The sequence below is a fragment of the Empidonax traillii genome, unplaced genomic scaffold (genome assembly GCF_003031625.1).
Source record: "Empidonax traillii isolate 1590-97213 ecotype Southwest subspecies unplaced genomic scaffold, ASM303162v1 scaffold3:size4013460, whole genome shotgun sequence".
Lineage (NCBI taxonomy): Eukaryota > Metazoa > Chordata > Aves > Passeriformes > Tyrannidae > Empidonax > Empidonax traillii.
Window position 1 is genome coordinate 1,234,490 of NW_020955196.1, and position 16,175 is coordinate 1,250,664.

General features: G+C 51.3%; 1 protein-coding gene across 1 annotated transcript; it reads left to right on the forward strand.

Moving 5' to 3' along the window:
- The first annotated feature begins 336 nt into the window (after positions 1-336).
- Positions 337-15,214, forward strand: LOC114069844 (cyclin-dependent kinase 11B-like). Its single transcript, XM_027906965.1, has 22 exons — positions 337-864; positions 1,450-1,487; positions 1,931-2,053; positions 2,712-2,806; positions 3,535-3,679; positions 4,500-4,568; positions 4,851-5,044; positions 5,897-6,024; positions 6,222-6,391; positions 6,628-6,774; positions 7,351-7,485; positions 7,763-7,906; positions 8,443-8,577; positions 9,015-9,180; positions 9,612-9,675; positions 9,841-9,889; positions 11,147-11,256; positions 11,572-11,689; positions 12,505-12,604; positions 12,958-13,154; positions 14,113-14,250; positions 15,083-15,214. Exons 1-22 carry the CDS (start codon positions 786-788, stop codon positions 15,167-15,169), a joined length of 2,631 nt encoding a protein of 876 aa, XP_027762766.1. The 5' UTR covers positions 337-785; the 3' UTR covers positions 15,170-15,214.
- The last annotated feature ends 961 nt before the right edge of the window (positions 15,215-16,175 follow it).

Genomic DNA, 16,175 nt, shown 5'->3' on the forward strand with positions numbered 1-16,175 from the left:
AACCCTGAAGCCAGATTTCCTCAACAAAGTTGCAGAGGAGAGATGGGGCTTTCAGCAATAGCATCAATCTTCCAATGCCACTCTCAGCCATATGCCCAGGAATTCATCCACCTCTAAGCCTGCTCTCCAAGGCCCTGGTTTCTCTCTATTTACAGCAGAGAACCTACAAGAGCTCCACAAAGAGACCTCCTTAGCAGCTGTGCTACCCCTCAGTGTAAGGATTGTGAGAGCTGAAAGGCAGATCCTTTGCCCTGCAGTGTTCCTGGCCTGCTGAAAGGCAATTGTTTCGGGGTGGGGGTTCCCTTTCCATCAGACAGCAGTGATCATTTCAGCTACATGTGTTTGAGTTCCTAAGTGAAAAGTCCACTGTGAAGCTCCTGAATCACACTGTGTTGTCCAGCAATAGAGAATACTCTTGCCATGTCTGTGCAAGGTTGTGGACCGCAAGGGGGTTTGGTGCTGCTTTGGGACAGAGTAGAACTCTGCAGGCTCGTCTTTTGCTTTTGCTGTAGGGAAGGTTGGGTTGCTCTGCGTAAATTCACAAACCCACCTGCAGCGGCTGCCACTGTGATGTCAGGGCATGTTGCCACGTCACAGTGCTGTCAAGGAAAGGTTACCCTGGTGCCTGGGAGGCCTCAGTGTCCAGAGCAGCTCTTGGGCAGGCTCAGTGCAGGAGGATCCTCCTGGTCGAGGCGTCTCAGCCAAGACTTTGCACCCTGACGGGGGCGTTCTTTTGTTCTTCTCTCGGTGTTGTACGGTCCGCGGACTTGTGCAGCACTGCTCAGATGATGGAGCCATTCTGTGGAGCAGTTTGCACTGCTTTTTCTTTGGCTTATTCTGGCTATTTCTTGACTCACCTGACAAGTAAGTCGAGGGTTTTCCGAGTTGCAGCATCTTGAAACAAAACTGCCACAAAGATAGACTGAGTTAGGGAAAGCTCCTGTCAACAGCTTCAGCTAAAAAGGGTGTGTCTCTAGCCAGCGGGCTGTGGGCAGCATTTCCAATGGAACCTCCACGGGATGGGCTGTACCAGTGCAGTCTGTCACTTCCTCAGCTTGTGATGTTCTCTCCTGAACTGAGGGAGAAGTCTCTATTGTCCTTCATTCCCTCCAGAAAGGATTTGACTCTGGGACTTGACACTAACTGTGTGCTGTGACAGCGATTCCCCTAGGGATGAAGTGCAAACTCCAAAGCAGTTAGAGTGTGCTTCTGAACCCAGCAGCTGCTCCCCTGCTATGACACAATAGAACTGCCACACCTTAAGGGGATTCTGCAGCAGCTTTTCTACAGAAATGTCTTCAGCAAGCTAATGGGAATTAGAGCATGCAATTTCTTAAAAAAAAAAAGTACAGAAACATGTTCTCTGATTGGGTTGACTTCTTCTGTGGGATTGCCCAGCACAGACAGTTTTCTAACAGTAGCTGGTTGCTTTTCCCTTTCCTCTTGCAGGACACATCACACGTGGATGGAGACAAGCCCACCCTGTGGTGAGTGGGACCTTCCTGCTCTTTGACCTTCCTGCTGTTTGAGAACTGTGGAGCAAGCTGTGAGCTTGGCCTCTTGCAGTAGAGTGCCAGCCTGGTAGGCTGAAAGACAGTCCCTTTCAGTGTCTGCCTCAGCAGCAGCAAAGGGAGCACGGCCAGTTTCCCAATGTTCCACCAAAGAGCTTTTTAACAGAGAAAAGTCAAGGTTTGCAGACACAAGGTTACTTGCTGATACCAGCCAGGGTGCAATATCCCATTCACAGGAATGTGCATTACTATCTCATTGGTCTAATTAGGCCATTTCAAGGTACTTTGAAGGACCTAGAATCCTCCTTCCATCAAAGTTCATGATTTCTCCGCTGTCCAGATGGAAATAGAAGCACAATAGAAATCAGGTTCTGAAAGACAGCTTCCTCCCTGTCCCTCATGCTGCTATCTGTCCACAGAGCACACCACCAGCATCAGAACCTCCTCTGGCTCTCGCTGTTCCTGAAGATGAGGCTAAAGAGGAGGGCGATGCCAAGAAATTTCCACGTGTTGCCACTCCACGGTTTGAACATCCCGAAGCAGTAAGTGGCAGCTTTGGTTGGCACTGTCTCTGGTGCAGTGCAGAGCTGCAAGGTCCTGCTCAGACAGCATTTGCCCTTTGGGGATGAAGATGCTGAGGGCTGGAGTTTCTCCATGACTCCAGCACTTCCCTGCAGTCCCTGACACCTGGGAAGTGGGTTCTGAACCTTCACATGGAACCATCAGTTTCCTGCTGTCCTGACCGGCCTGTGAATCTCTTTTGGTCCCAGCAAAGAGGCAGCGCCATGTCCTTGCATGCTGCCAGTGTCAAAGGGAGCAGGTTTATGCACAGTGTCTGTGCAGGCTCCCTGTCGACAGCGCACAGAGCGGTCCAAAGACCCAGTTCCCACCTTGCAGGATGCGTAGGAAACACTTCCCCTGGAGAGAGCTGCCCCTCTCCATTGAGTATCTAAGTAGTTCCTGACAAAACTTAGACCACAGCCCGAACTTTGATATGCCCCAAGGCTGGGGAGAAGAATCCAACACAGCTCTGCATTGGAAAGGGAACGGTCTGGGTGTGAAGGGCTGGCAGGCAGTTCCTAGGGCCCATTCCCTAAAGCTTGAAAGACTGAGGCGAAGTCAGTTGAAGAAATCAGAGAAGGGAAATGCTCCCTGCTTCTGTTGAGACACGTACATACCAACTCCAGAGTCATTTTGCAGGCCCTGACAGAAGAGCTTTCTGCCGGTCAGGACTCCGCAGCCCAGATGGAGTGGCAGGAGAGGATGGAAGGAGGGCTCAGTGTCCAGGAGCTCCTGTGAGTCTTAAACTTTCTTGCTTTCTCTGGGCGGGGGTGGGCACTGCTGGGCTTTAGCAGGCCCCCCCCATCAAAGGAGGAGCTTTGCCTCGTTGTAATTTGTAGCATGGGTGGGAGAATATGTAGCACGTGGGCAGGTGTGGCTGCCTCCTGTCATACAGCACAGCTGTGTCCTTGTGCTCGCTCTATGAACCTGGGAAAAAATCAATCCAAAGGAGACCAGAGTAGTTGGGGACAGATAGAGGCTGAAAGAACAGGGGTTCATGGACTTGGACTGGGCCAGAGGCCTCCTGGAGTCCTTGCTGGCCTGAATCACCCTGTGATCTTGGGATTACAGGACTGGAAATTCCTACACATCTTCTCCCCAGAGAGCTTGCAGGCTCTTTCATTGTTTCCCTGCTGAAGGCAAGAGTAATTGTGCAGTGTATCAAAAAGGAGACTAAGACCTAGCAGGCAGGAAGCTGTTCACTTGAGAATGGCTGAGCTTCCTGGAAAAGGTCCATGATTTCTGGAAGCTTCTTTTCCTTCCTCAATGACGAGGCTTTCACCTTCATCAAGGACAAAGAGTGACGGAGCTCTAGTCAGGAATTCCAGCAGTCCTTAAGTGGAACTAGAAGGCAGTTGGAAGTCACTTCAACTGCCATCTGTGGGACACAAGATGTAGTCTTGGTTTAGGCAATGAGACTGTTTTGCTCTTAAAGACTTGTTTGTCTGTCCTGTTCTCACAGACCAAAGGAGCTGCCTGTAGCTGAGAGAAGACCCTCCTTCTCAGAGCAGGACTTGGTAGTGGTGGAAGAGACAGTGGAGGAATCGCAGGTCCAGAAGGATCTGCTCAAGGAGGAGAAAGCTGACCTTAGCCAGGCACTGGCGAAGGTATGGTCACTTTCTTCCTAGGTGGCACTTGTGGCAGAGGGAGTTGCACTGGCGAGACCAGCCCAGATGCTGTTTCTGGCATAGAAGGAGGGGACAGGGTTGTTCTCCTTCTTGGAAAGAAGCAGGAGCAGGGCAGTGACCGTTGCTCTGTACTCGGCCCCGGTGAGGCTGCGCCTCAAGTCCTGTGTTCAGTTTTGGGCCCCCCACAACTAGAAAGACATGGAAGTGCTGGAGCGTGACCAGGGAAGGGCGAGGGAGCTTAGGAATGTTCTGGAGCACAAGTTTGATGAGGAGACACTGAGGGATCTGGAGATGCTCAACCTGGAGTAAAGGAGGCTGAGGGAGGTCTTCAGCCAGACTTGCATGAGTTTAGAAATGACAGTGGGCTGCTCCCTGCCAAGCCTCCCTTCGTTGCAGGCTGCTGCTTGACTCACTGAAGGAGGCGACACCTTCCTCTTGCTGCTTTTTTGTCGTTGTTGTTGTTTTCTTTTGGTTTTGTTCTTTTTTTCCTGACGAGGACTATTCTAGCATCTTTTTGCTTCCTTCAGCAAGCCAAGTTGGTTTTGCTCAAGCTTTCCTGAAGGTTTCCAGCACTAGAGTTTCAGTTTGTAAGGTAGTAGTTCTGGAAGTACTGTTGTAGGAAACCGTCTTGTTTGAGGGAGGAACGTGTGGGGAAGGAGGTGTTCTGGTCCCAGGCAAGCCAGTAGGGCCTTACACATCCCTTTGGAGTTAGCAGTGCCTGTGCCTTGTGGCTGCCCCTGTGACCCTGGCTGGCCTTGGCCCTGTGACCCTGACTTTTAACCCCTTTGCTTTTGCACAGGCAGGGGAGAGTGTCTATTGGCTGCTACAGAGGCGTGGTGCTCATCTGTGCCTCACTGAAGCAACAGCGGTGCGTAAGACCTCTGCTTCACCCCAGACACCCCTCAGTTCTGAGGCCTTGCTGCAGCCACGTGCAAGAGAAGCAAGAAGCCCAGCTCCTCTTTCCCTCCACCAGCCTCAGCAGGCAGTTCATCCTCTTCAAGCAACAGTGTACCACTCTGACCATTTCCCAGAGCGGGCCATGCAGCACATGCTCTTAAACTTTAAGCCCACACATTCCACAGGTGGCAGTGTCTGGCTGTGCCCAGAGCTCCCGAGGAGGGACTCTGACTGTAATTTGTCCCGCTTTCAGGTTTGCCACCAGCCCGAGTCAGCTGGCAGGGGTCTGGAGCAGCTGCTCCAGGAGTTCTCTTGCCAAGGGCACGCCCTGGCCCAGGTGACCAGAGAGAAGGAGTTGCTGGTGCAGGAGAGGGCTGCCCTAGAGGCCCGAGTGGCAGCCATGGAGCGGGACCTACAAGGCCTTTCAGAGCAGCTGGCAGAGGCCAGGTAAAGGCAGGGAGGAGACTCCTGATGGGAGGGAGAGGATCGAAGGTGTGCAGTTGTGAAGGTGCTAAAGCATGACAGGAGCACTGATTGCATGCTGTGTGCTCTGCAGATGCTTTTCACCTTCCATGGACAATGGAAGAGTCTGGAGAAAAAAGAAAAGTACACTGTGATTTGAATGTTAGTGTTTGGACAGCTAAAGCTGGCAGAGCTCTCCTGAGTCTTAGACACTTTGGTTTGTGAGCCCTTGCACACTCCTGTGCCAAGTCCCAAGGAAACCAACTTGGCTCGGAATTGAATAGTAGGGAAAGCATGCAGATGCTCCCTGAACCCCAAAGTTCTCTCTGGTTTGAGTTTCTTTTCTGTGCTTCTGAACAGCAATCTTTCCTTGCCAAGTACTTTGACATGGCACCTTCAGAATGCAAGGCCCTTACATGTCAACGTTGTGAGAAGGTCGCTGCCCTTTAGGGTGAAGCCTGAGGGTCACGCTGAAAATGTTGAGGGCCTTCTGAGCAAACTCTGGTGAAGCGTGTGCAGGATCTAGGGTTGGTTACAGCAGCAGGGAAAGGTCTTCTGACTTCTCGACAGACACTGAGCATTCTTGTTTAGCATTCATGTCAACACATCTCCCCAAACTGTCAAGTCCCTTTGGATGGGCCCTCTTCCTATTTAAAGAGTGCCAAGTCCTCTGGGCTACCACATGCTTAGTGAGCAATAATAAAGGTAGTAGCAAGTTCTTCTGTTACCTTCCAGGGATTTAAACTGCAGGACCTTGAGCCACATCTGACTGGAAAACCTCCCAGGGTGGGTGTCAGGAGAAAGCAAGTGATTTCTCTTCATCTTCCCAATTTGCAGGTCTGAGAAGGAGAGCGTGGAATGCAGCCTGTTGGAGGCTCAGCAGCACGTTTCTCAGCTGGAGGGTGTCAGGAATCGCCTGGAACTCCAGCTTCTCACAATCATGCAGGCCAAGGAGGTGATACAAGGTGAGAGCCTCGTGTGCTTTGTTTCTGGGGATCCCCCTGCCCAGAGAAGTTGCTATGAAACCAGCTTTGTCCGCTGGGCCCCTGGGGAGTGAAGGAGCTGGGGCAGGTCCCTCCTAGACTGAAACCCAAAGGGCTTAAGGTCAGTAAAATCTACTGCTTATAGAGACTCTGAATCTTGCCCTTTGTCGTGTTTGCAGGGGACGTGAAGTGCCTTCGGCGGGACCTGGAAGCACAGAGATCCCTCTTGAAGCGGGAAAGGGAAGACGTGGCCCAGCAGCTGCGGTGGGCAGAGCAGCAGTGCAGCCACACGCTCAGGCTTTGGGAATGTGCTCATGAGGCGGAGAAAAGAAAGCTCCTGCAAAACCTGGTAGGAAACAATACGCCTCTGAATTTTTCAGGCAAGATTTGTGGCTGCCCATAGCAGAAAAACAGCATGAAATGGCAGTGTTTGTCTGCCATAGGCCAGACACTGCTGAACAAGGCAACAGAGCCAAGGGCGTGCACTGTTCAGCTTGGGGGTTGTGGCAGCAATGAAGTTTCCCTTTCTTTATTTCACGAGCTTGGCTGGGGCTTCACATCCAAGTGTCTTCCTCCCTTCATCAGGCAAGGGAGCTGGAAGGCCAGCGTTTGCAGACGCAGGAGCTGCTGAAGCAACAGGAAAGCCTCATGGCAGAGGTAGAAAGGGAGCACGAGAGAACACTCCGTGAGATGATGCAGGAAGTTGCCAGCGTGAAAGCTGAAAAGGAAAAGGTAGGAGCCAGAGCCAAGCAAGTGGGAAAGACTGTGAGAGGAGGGTTTGTATGGTGCTTTGGAATCTTCTGGGCTCCCTATTGTTAGTGCTTCTCCAGACACCGCCCATCTGGGTAGAATTGTCTCTTAGATGTCCCTTTGTGAACAGGAGGAATGCTTTAGCAGCCATGGGAGCTTGGGCCACGAGGGACAGGGCCTGTAATGGGAGAGGCTCCCAAAGAGTAGACTGAAGGTCGACAGGGACAGCGTTGCAGGCCTGAAGAGAACACAAAGCCCAGAACTGTCTCCTCCTGCACAAGACGAGGGATAGCCTGGGCAGCAAGGCTGTCAGACCCTTGAGCAATGCCACCCATTTCCTGTTAGCTGCCTAAGAGCTGGCTGAAGTTTTTGTCATGGTTGGACCACATTTATACTGCCTGTCTCAATTAGGAGTCTGTGTCTCCCTGTGGGCCGAGGATGACCCAGGAGAGCAGCAGCACAGGGCTTGGGGAATGCATGAGCCGACCAGTCTTTGAGTCTCACCACCCCAACGCTGTGTGGGAAGTTTAAAGACATCTTGTCTTCCTTTCTGTGCAGGTCCTGCAAGAAGTCGAGCGTGAGAAGACTGCACTGCTGGAGAGGCTCTGCCAGGCTCAGGTGGAGCTGCTCCAAACCCGGCAGCAGCTGGGGCAGCTCAGGCAGCAGGTGAAAGAGGAGCGAGACAATGGGCAGGTAAGCCTGAGGAGCCCGGGGACAGAGAGGAGGGCAGTAACAAGGGCCTTCAACGTGGACCTTGGGACTGAGGAGGGAAGGACCATTGCAGGCCCTGAAAGCACAGAGCCCTGCAGGCTCCAGAGATGAGCACCAGGAAGGAAGGCTTAGGCTGCAAGCAGAGCTGGGTGGAGGAGCAGAACCAAGGGGATGAATGAATGGGATGTTGAGATTGCCAGAGGGAATGCACCAGCATGATGGCAGGTCCCAGGAACTTTCTCTCCATTTGTGTTTCCAGCACATCAAGGAAAAGCTGGAAGCAGAGCTGCAGGAAACACAGAGGAAGATGAAGGCAGTGGAGAGGAGGCAACAGGAAGAGATGGAAGGATTCCAAGAGGAAATCCGTCTCCTACTTCAGCACTGGGAGGCTCTACAAAACCAGGTGAGTGAAACAGTGGTAGGCACTGCAGTCATGCAACAGGTGGTCTCTGCCCTTCTTGCCTTTGCATTGCAGAGCAGCAGCCTGGTGGGGGTAATCCCTCTGGCTGCCATCCTGCTGTGGTCGCAGCTGCTCTGAAGGGCACTTACTGGTGTGCTGACTCTCAGCTGCCACCCTGGACAGCAGGGCTAGTCCTCTGGCCGCTTGGCCAGCAATCATTCCCATGGATTTGTGATGGCCTGTGACTGTGAGCCTTGTTTGGTGAGGTGTATTGTTGGGTGAACATGGTGACCCTGATAGATTTGGGAACAAGTTGTCCGTATCCACTGTGTGTCCTGTCCTCATTCATGACGGGGTGAACTTTCAAGCTGTTCTTTCCCGTTCCTCAGAGTCTCTGATATGGCTGACAGTGACAAGCTGTAGTCTCCCACTGCTTTGCATTGTTCAGCTGCAGGTGGAAGAGTGAACATCTCAGCTCGCAACCTCACATAAATGATGTGTGGCAAGTTGAAAGCCATCTTCTCCACCTTTCTGTGCAGGTCCTGCAAGAAAAGGCACGTGAGAAGACTGCTCTCTTGGAGAAGCTGTGCCAGGCCCAGGTCGAGCTGCTCCAAACCCGGCAGCAGCAAGGGCAGCGCAGGCAGGAGGAGAGAGAGGAGCAAGACAATGGGCAGGTAAGCCTGAGTAACCCAGTGACAGAGGGGAGGGCAGTAACAAGGGCCTGCAAGGAAGCTTTTGGGGCTTAGGAGGGAAGGACCACTGCAGGCAAGTCCCAGCAGGTGATGGGTCTCAAAGCTGAGCAAGATCTGAGTGAGGCACAGAACTGTCAAGGCAGAAGGTGCTGGAGGCTGAACACTTGTGGAGGAATAGAGCAGACAATGGCAGGAGACAGAACATCCCAACAGGGAGCTGCAAGTGTGTCTGCAGTCCTTGGAGCGGGAAGGGACTAGTGGGGATGAAGGGGAGCGATCGTTGTTGCAGCCATTTCTCGGAAAATCTGTGAAAATATTTAATTAATCTATTGAAGAGCCCTGGAGGCGGCATTGCAAATGTGATTGCTAGGGCGTCTCTGCCAGCCACCTTTCTGACACAAACCAATTGCTTGTCCCAGATCTACAGAGGTGAACCTGCCAGCGAACCTGCTGCTGCAGCAGCCCCCTGGAATGCAGCCTCCACTCCCCAGCCTGAGAACTCAAGCACCAGCAGTTCGTCCAGCTCCCGCCTGGTCGCAGAGCAGCTGCGAGAGCTGAGAGAAGAGGAGGCCCTGAAGCTGCTGAGTATGTCTGGTGTATTTCTTGTCTGCTACAGCAGTGTCTTGTGTGCATGTCTCAGCATGAGCTGGGCCACGTGGTCCTCCTCACTTTGGTGTCACACAGGCATTTACGCCTCCCTACAGATTGTGCTGCTGTGCTTGGAGGCAGCACTTGAGAGAGCACTCGGGGTGTTCCTGCTGCCCCTGAGGGCAGCTGTCACTGCCTTGGGTTTGCCTGAGCTTCCTCCTACACTAAAGGCAAAAGCAGGGATTGTTCCCAGATGAGCAAAAGGCTCTGACCAAGTGAATGGCCGAGAGAACTCCTGTCTGCTCGTGGAGTTGTGATCCAGCTGAGCAAAAGGGCTCAGAGCCCCAGCCAGAGGGGCTGCCTTTTGCATCTGCCTCCAGCTGGTATCTCTGCTTTCAAGACAGCATGTTGCATTTTGTTTCTTTCAGGGAGCATTGTGAGCCTGGGAGATCCGCTGACAAAATACACGGGATGGGAAAATATTGGCCAAGGGTGAGTGCAACCACACTTCCTTCGACAAAGCCAGGGACCAGGGATTTTGCTGGTGCCACACTCAAGCGTGAAGTCGAGCAGGCTCCCAGTGTGCTCAGACACAGGCTCAGAGTCTCCCGTCACACACTGCTGATCAGAATTTCCTCGCTGCTCTTCTGTTTCCAGGGGCTTCGGAACCGTGTATAGAGCATTCGATGCTGTCACAGGAGGAGAGGTCAGTGCCAACAACTCCCCAGATTTTGCAGCTCTTGAGTGCTCTCCTCTGCAGTGTGAGCTGTGGCTGGAGCCCTGGCTCACCAGACTTTGCTGCAAAGGCTGTTCCCCTGAAGCCCAGGCTAGAGGCAGCCTGCAAAATGCATTTGGGGCAGACTTTGTCCTTCTTCACCACCTGAAAGAATGCAAGGAGGGCAGCCTTATCTTGCAGAGAAGGACACGCTAGCGTGGTCTTAGCTGATAAAGGGGCATTGGCTGGCTGATGGTGACTGCTGTCGTTCAGGCCCAATTTGTCTCCATCCCAGGTTCAGAAACAGAGAAGATTTAGCTTCTTTTTCACAAGGGCTTTCATCTTGAATATCAAATGCAAAAGCTAATGAAAGCGAAATCACGTTCACAACACACTTTTGGCTTTCAGTCCTAGTGAATCTACTTGGCACACACACTGACCAATGAGAAGAGGTTTCCCAAGAGCAAAGATCTCTCCTGAGCAGTGCCATCCTGGTTTGGTCCAGTGTCCTTTACAGCCCATCACAGAGATGCTCTTTGTAATAAGCAGACACGGCAGTGTCTTAGAGGGTCCCTCTGCTCTTTGGGGTTCCAGCCCCACATTCCTGAATTCTCATTTCTGACTGTCACCAAATACAGCAGAATCTTTATGGTAGTTCCTTATCCGCCTGCAGTGCTGCGCTTGGCAACTGTGCCTAGAGAGAGGTCTACAAGGCATCTAAAAGCCCTAAGCCCCACTTATCACCTAGGGTGTATCCCATTGCAAATCTCAATATTTTATTAGTAATATGATTGCTTTCCTGGGCAACTGAGAAGAGCAGTAGTTTGTGAAATAGGCATCAGACCCCCTAGAAATGAGAAGGCATTCCCAGCTGTTGGGACATATTTCCACAAGAGCAAAATTGCTTTGTGCTTGCCCATCATCTGTAAATGATAATAGTGGTGACACACTTGGGCCCTTTGGGAAGAATGTGGTTGCTGAGTGTTGTTAGTGCTTTGTGGTTGCTAGTTTTGAGACCATTTCTGCCAAGTGCACAAGACAACACTCCCCTGGCCCTGGGCCCTGTAACTGGCACCCGAGGGAGCGGAGAAAGGGGCTGTTGGAATGTCAGTTACAAATTGGTCTGACATCGAACCACGAGGCCATTGGGCACAGCTTGCCTGTGACATTCCAAAACCGTGCACTCCCTGCTCGTGGTGGTCTCGTGCAAGAGACTTCTCAAGGTCATGGTTGTCAACATCCCTTTAGGTGGCCATCAAGCAAGTCAAGCTCCACCAACAGAGCAAAGAGGAACTCCTGAAAGAGATCCTGATCCTGAGGGATAAGAACCACCCCAATATCGTTACCTATTTCGACAGGTAAGCAGTTCTGGTATTATCATATGAATGTTCAATTACATACTTGCAAGGCAAAAGTTAGAAAGCCCTTTCCTCCCCAGCAGAAAATGCATCTTTTAATTTATATTATTAATCTGCTTGCATACCACGTATGGGAGGAGATTGCAATTGGTCTGCATTAGTGCTTCCTGGCATTCATAGCTTAAAGACTGTTCTCAGAAATCTGGTTCTCTTCCTAAATCAACAGCCTGTATGTTCTCTCCCCTCATGTTGTTTTGTACTAGGATGTTTTTCAAGTGTCTCATTCCTCTCCACGCTGTGGTTTTCTTCTTCCAGCTACCTTATCCGTCAGGAGCTCTGGCTGGTGATGGAGCACATGGATGGAGGCTCTTTGAGGGATGTTATTAGCGAGACCTGGATGGCCGTAGGACAGATAGCAGCTGTCTGTCAGGAGGTAAGGGATCCCACTTATGGTGCTTCTGATGGCTTGGAATGGATTGTCCTGGTAAGGAGGCGATGTGAACAGGACGGATTTTAACTTTGGAACTTTGTTCCTGTGTTCGTTTGAGCAAACTGCCTGCTAGTGTCCCAGCACTTCCTATACTCTGTTCTTATGATCCTCTTATCTACCGTGGTTGTACTGTCTCGCTCTGTCTTTCTTTAAATTTATTTACTGTTCCCCACTTGGCCTCTCTCAACACTGACCTGGAGCCTGTCTGTATTGCATTGCTTGCCTGTAAAAGCAAAGGTGCTGGTGGCAGAAGTTGGAAGGAATGGCAAAAGAAAAATCCAGACTCATTTTTGCCACTCCTCAGCTTCAAAGGATAGCACTGCCCCCAAGACAGTGTTGGCTTCTCAAGACTGACTAATGGGCTACTTCCAAGGCTGCTGTCCAGGCTAGCAAGAAAATCTCCACTGCGCAGCCTCCCACCCAAAAGCGATCCACTTCATGCCATTTGTTGGCAAAGCCTCCTTTGTCCTCTGGGGGGAGAGAGCACAAGCAGTGCAGCAGCAGTCATTCTGGTTGGCTTTGCAGGGCACTAGACCAAGAAGGGATGTTTCTCTTTCAAAGCTAATACACCTTCACATAGAAAGACACTGTTCTCCTAGTGTTGGAGCAGCAAGCTCTTCCACTTGACAGCACTGTGCAACATCATTGCTCACTATTCCCCTCAAAAGGGTGGAATCTTTTAGAGCAGTTTCCTTTCTTGTGGGATGAAATTGGATGGCTCAGTTTTACCCTGAGTTTTTTTTTTTTCTCTCTCGCAGTGCCTTCAGGGACTGGCTTTCCTTCATTCCAGCTGGGTCATCCACAGAGACATTAAAAGTGACAACATTCTTCTGCGCCTGGACGGAGCGGTGAAGTTGGGTGGGTGTTCTTGGTTGGGCTCAGCGTTCTGGGCATGCAGTGTGGGGCTGCTGTGGAGTGACTGCCACTTCCCCAACAGCGCTGCTGAGTGGCTTTGGGCAGTGTGTGTCCCTTCCAGAGGCAGGGAGTTACAATGGAAACCTTCAGGGGAATAAGTGAAAGGCACTGCTTGAAGCAGGGGACTTTTGTTCCGTGGACAATGCCTTATTTCCTTGGTTGAAACCTTGAGGAAACAGAGCACGGCCACTTTTGCAGATAGATCCAGCAACACCTTCTCAGACTTAGAGTGGGCCATTCTTTTCCTTGGTTTCCTAAGGGAAGCGTGTTTGAAGAGAGTTTGTCTTTCTCCTCAGCTGATTTTGGCCTCTGTGCCCAGCTCACACCTGAGCACAGGAAACGGAGCTCCATGGTCGGGACTGTTTACTGGATGGCCCCTGAAGTTGTGAGAAGCCAACCCTACGGCCCCAAGGTGGACATCTGGTCTCTTGGCATTGTGGCAGTCGAGATGCTGGAAGGAGAGCCTCCTTACTTTAAGCAAAGCCCTTCCATGGTAAGGTGCAAATACCCTCAGGCACCAGTGTCTTTCTAAGCCCTCCCATCTTCTGCTTCCCATTAGTCAAAATGCCATTCCCACCAGCTTGAACTACTTCCACCAAGGTCCACTTCTAAAAATCTCCCTGGAGCAGAGCAGCATCTGCTGGAGCTCTGTTGCCATCAATGGCACAACCTCAAAAGAGAAACCTTCACTTCAGAAACCTTTCTTCTTAGCTTTCAGTGTTGCTTGAAATGTCTGGTGCAGGTTTTGATCTTTCTCAGCTCTCTCTCTCAACAAGACTGTTTCAGGCTTCTAAATCAGGCTTCTAAATCATCTGTATATTGTCCTGTCACGTGTCTGAATGGTCTGGGTCAGTTTAGGATCTTGCTTTCAGAGACTGCAGCCAAATCCTTGGCTGTTTCTCGGGACATGAAAGAAGTCGATGAGCTTATTGCCCCTTTGCAGCTCCTGCAGACACAGATTTCCTTTGGGCTGCACTTGTTTCGCTTTGCCAGCTGCATCACAGGAAACCAAAGTTCTGCTTCCCAGACACCTTTTTGCACGGTTGTAGAAATATTGCAAAGGGCTGGTACCTGGCTAAAGATGACTCCCTGATGGTCCATGCGCCTGTAGAAATTGGCAACGGAAAGAGCTCTGCTTGTCCTGGCCCTGCTGCTTGGCAGTCGGGTGACTGTGGCTGGAATCCACTGTCTGCAGTTGGCACGGGTGCCGTGTTCCCTTCTGCTGTGGGAGCAGTGACGTCCCTCGGGGAGCACAGTTCGAAACACAGGGAGGACAGGCACTGCAGCTCCCCACTGTGTCCAGTGGCGGGGACCAGCTGCAGAGGCACAGCAGAAGGCTGATTTTGTGGCTTTTCATTCCACTGGAGGCTGGAGCTTAAACAGCGGGCTCTGGGTGCTCAGGTACGACTACGGAAGAAAGAGGGAGATTGTCACTTTTCCTTTCTCTTCAGGCTCAAGACCTGATAGCCACAGAAAGGGCACCAAAGCTGCAGAACCCCTGGCTACACTCCTCTCTCTTGCATGACTTCCTGAACTGCTGCCTGCAGAGGGACGAGGAGAGGCGAGCGTCTGCCCAGGAGCTTCTGCAGGTAAAGAGGGAAGCGGCTGCAGGTGGAACAGCTGTCCCATGTCCCATGGATTGCTTTGGGACTAAACTCCAAGGCAGCAGATGGGCCCCCCTCCTGGTAATCTCCACACCTGGGGCTTTTCTAATGAAAACTACGAAGAATCCTACACTGCTTGGGGTTGCAAGGCACCTGTGAAGGTCATCAAGTCCAAGTACTCTGCCCTGGGCGGGGACACCTTCAAGGAGATCAGGTTGTTCGCAGCTCCTTCTGGCCAGACCTCAAATGTTTCCAGGCCTGGGGCACCTCCCAGCTCCCTGGGAAACCTGTGCCAGTGTTTCACCACTCTCCCCATAAACACACCCTCTTCCCTAGACCCAGTCTGAATTGACCTTCTTTGGGTTCTTGTCCTATTGCAACTGGCCCGGTGAACAACTGGGTGTCCCAACTGAGCAGTGTGAGATTTGCCTGGGTTTGAGGTGGTGGAGTATCCTGAGGAACAGCTTCTGCCTCTCCTCTCTTTGGGCAACTGAACTAGCCCATGTGTGTAGAAAAGAGGAACCTAAAGGAGTCTCCTGAAAGGAGCCAAGCCCTGGGACAGCAAGCAGCATTCCCAGAGTGCTGACAGGGCAAAACTCCCAGGAAGGAGAAGACACCTTGAGGAATGGATTGGTGGATTATGGGCCAGCTTTGCCTGGGATAGCAAAGTCCTGGACATGAAGACAGAGATGCAGATGGTCCCCTCCGTCCTATTTCTGCATCCTTCTGACAACCACAGGAGTCCTGCTTGAGCCTGTGAGGAAATGAATTTGGAAAGTAATGCTTCCTCTCTTTTTTGTTTTTCCCCTTTGGGCAGCATCCATTTCTACAATCAGCCGAGCCCCTCTCCACACTGGTTCCTGTGATTGTTGCAGCAAAGCAGTCCAGGGACTACAGGAGATAACCAGACCATCTCAGGATGGCTTTCTCTGAGTGATACTCAGAATAAAAACTCTGTAAGAGTTTAACTCTGCTAGAAGATTCCCTTCCTTGTCACCCTGTGAATAATCCCCACATTCCCTTCTAAATTGTCCATTATTTCTTACAGATGGAAAACCACACTCATGTGGTTTTTGGTGTCGTTCTGAATTGCGAAGAGGCTCCTTCCTTGATCAACTTCACACTGAACTGAACTGAACTGAACTGAACTGAACTGAACTGAAGGAAGGGAGGGAGGGAGAGAGGGACGGGGGAAGGGATGGAAGGGAGGCAAGGGAGGAAAGGTGGTGAAGGGATGGAGCGAGGCAGGAAGGAAAGAAGGCAGGAAGGTAGGAAGGTAGGAAGGCAGAAAGGATGGAAGGCAGGAAGGCAGACAGGAAGGCCAAAAAGAAGGAAAGAGGAAAGGGAAGCATTTCTCCTGTGAGTTGAGTCACCATGGTGAAAAGGTAAAAGGGGCAATTCTGGCTCATTCCTGTCATGAGCCGGAGGGAATAAGACACAAAACCAGTGGGGTTCTTGAACAGGGATGGAGGTCCTGCCCAAGCACTGCTCAAAGCTGATCTGCTTTATTAACAAGATGGAGGGATTTTATAGGGTAGGCTGGGGAAAGTGCTAGAAGGTAGGAGGGATATGCAAAACTTGCACATGGGATAGGTGGAGGGTAAATGAATAAACATTAGGGGATAGGATAGTATCAATTACATAACAGGGGAGAACAGAGATTGGTTGTAAGAGATTACCTCGGTGTAAATTGTCCAATGAACACACACCAGATAGCTCCAGGGAGCAAAGTCCACAGTGATGGCATGAGGCACCTCAAGATGGTGGCATCAGTAATACAGTTTATATGTAGAGAGGCATGCTCACTGTCCCTTTCGGTAAGGAAGTCCTCTCTCCCTTGCAGATCTGACAAAACCCTAAAATATCCATCTCCAACACATTCCCAGTCGGCAGCTCCCAACGTACAGAAA

What these genes read in the sequence shown, in the direction of transcription:
- LOC114069844 (XM_027906965.1), top strand. Translation starts at nt 786, where the DNA reads ATGATGGAGCCATTCTGTGGAGCAGTTTGCACTGCTTTTTCTTTGGCT. An exon ending in AGGAGCAAGACAATGGGCAG is followed by an intron (nt 8,578 to 9,014) that starts GTAAGCCTGAGT and finishes TGCTTGTCCCAG; the next exon opens with ATCTACAGAGGTGAACCTGC. An exon ending in TTAAGCAAAGCCCTTCCATG is followed by an intron (nt 13,155 to 14,112) that starts GTAAGGTGCAAA and finishes CTTTCTCTTCAG; the next exon opens with GCTCAAGACCTGATAGCCAC.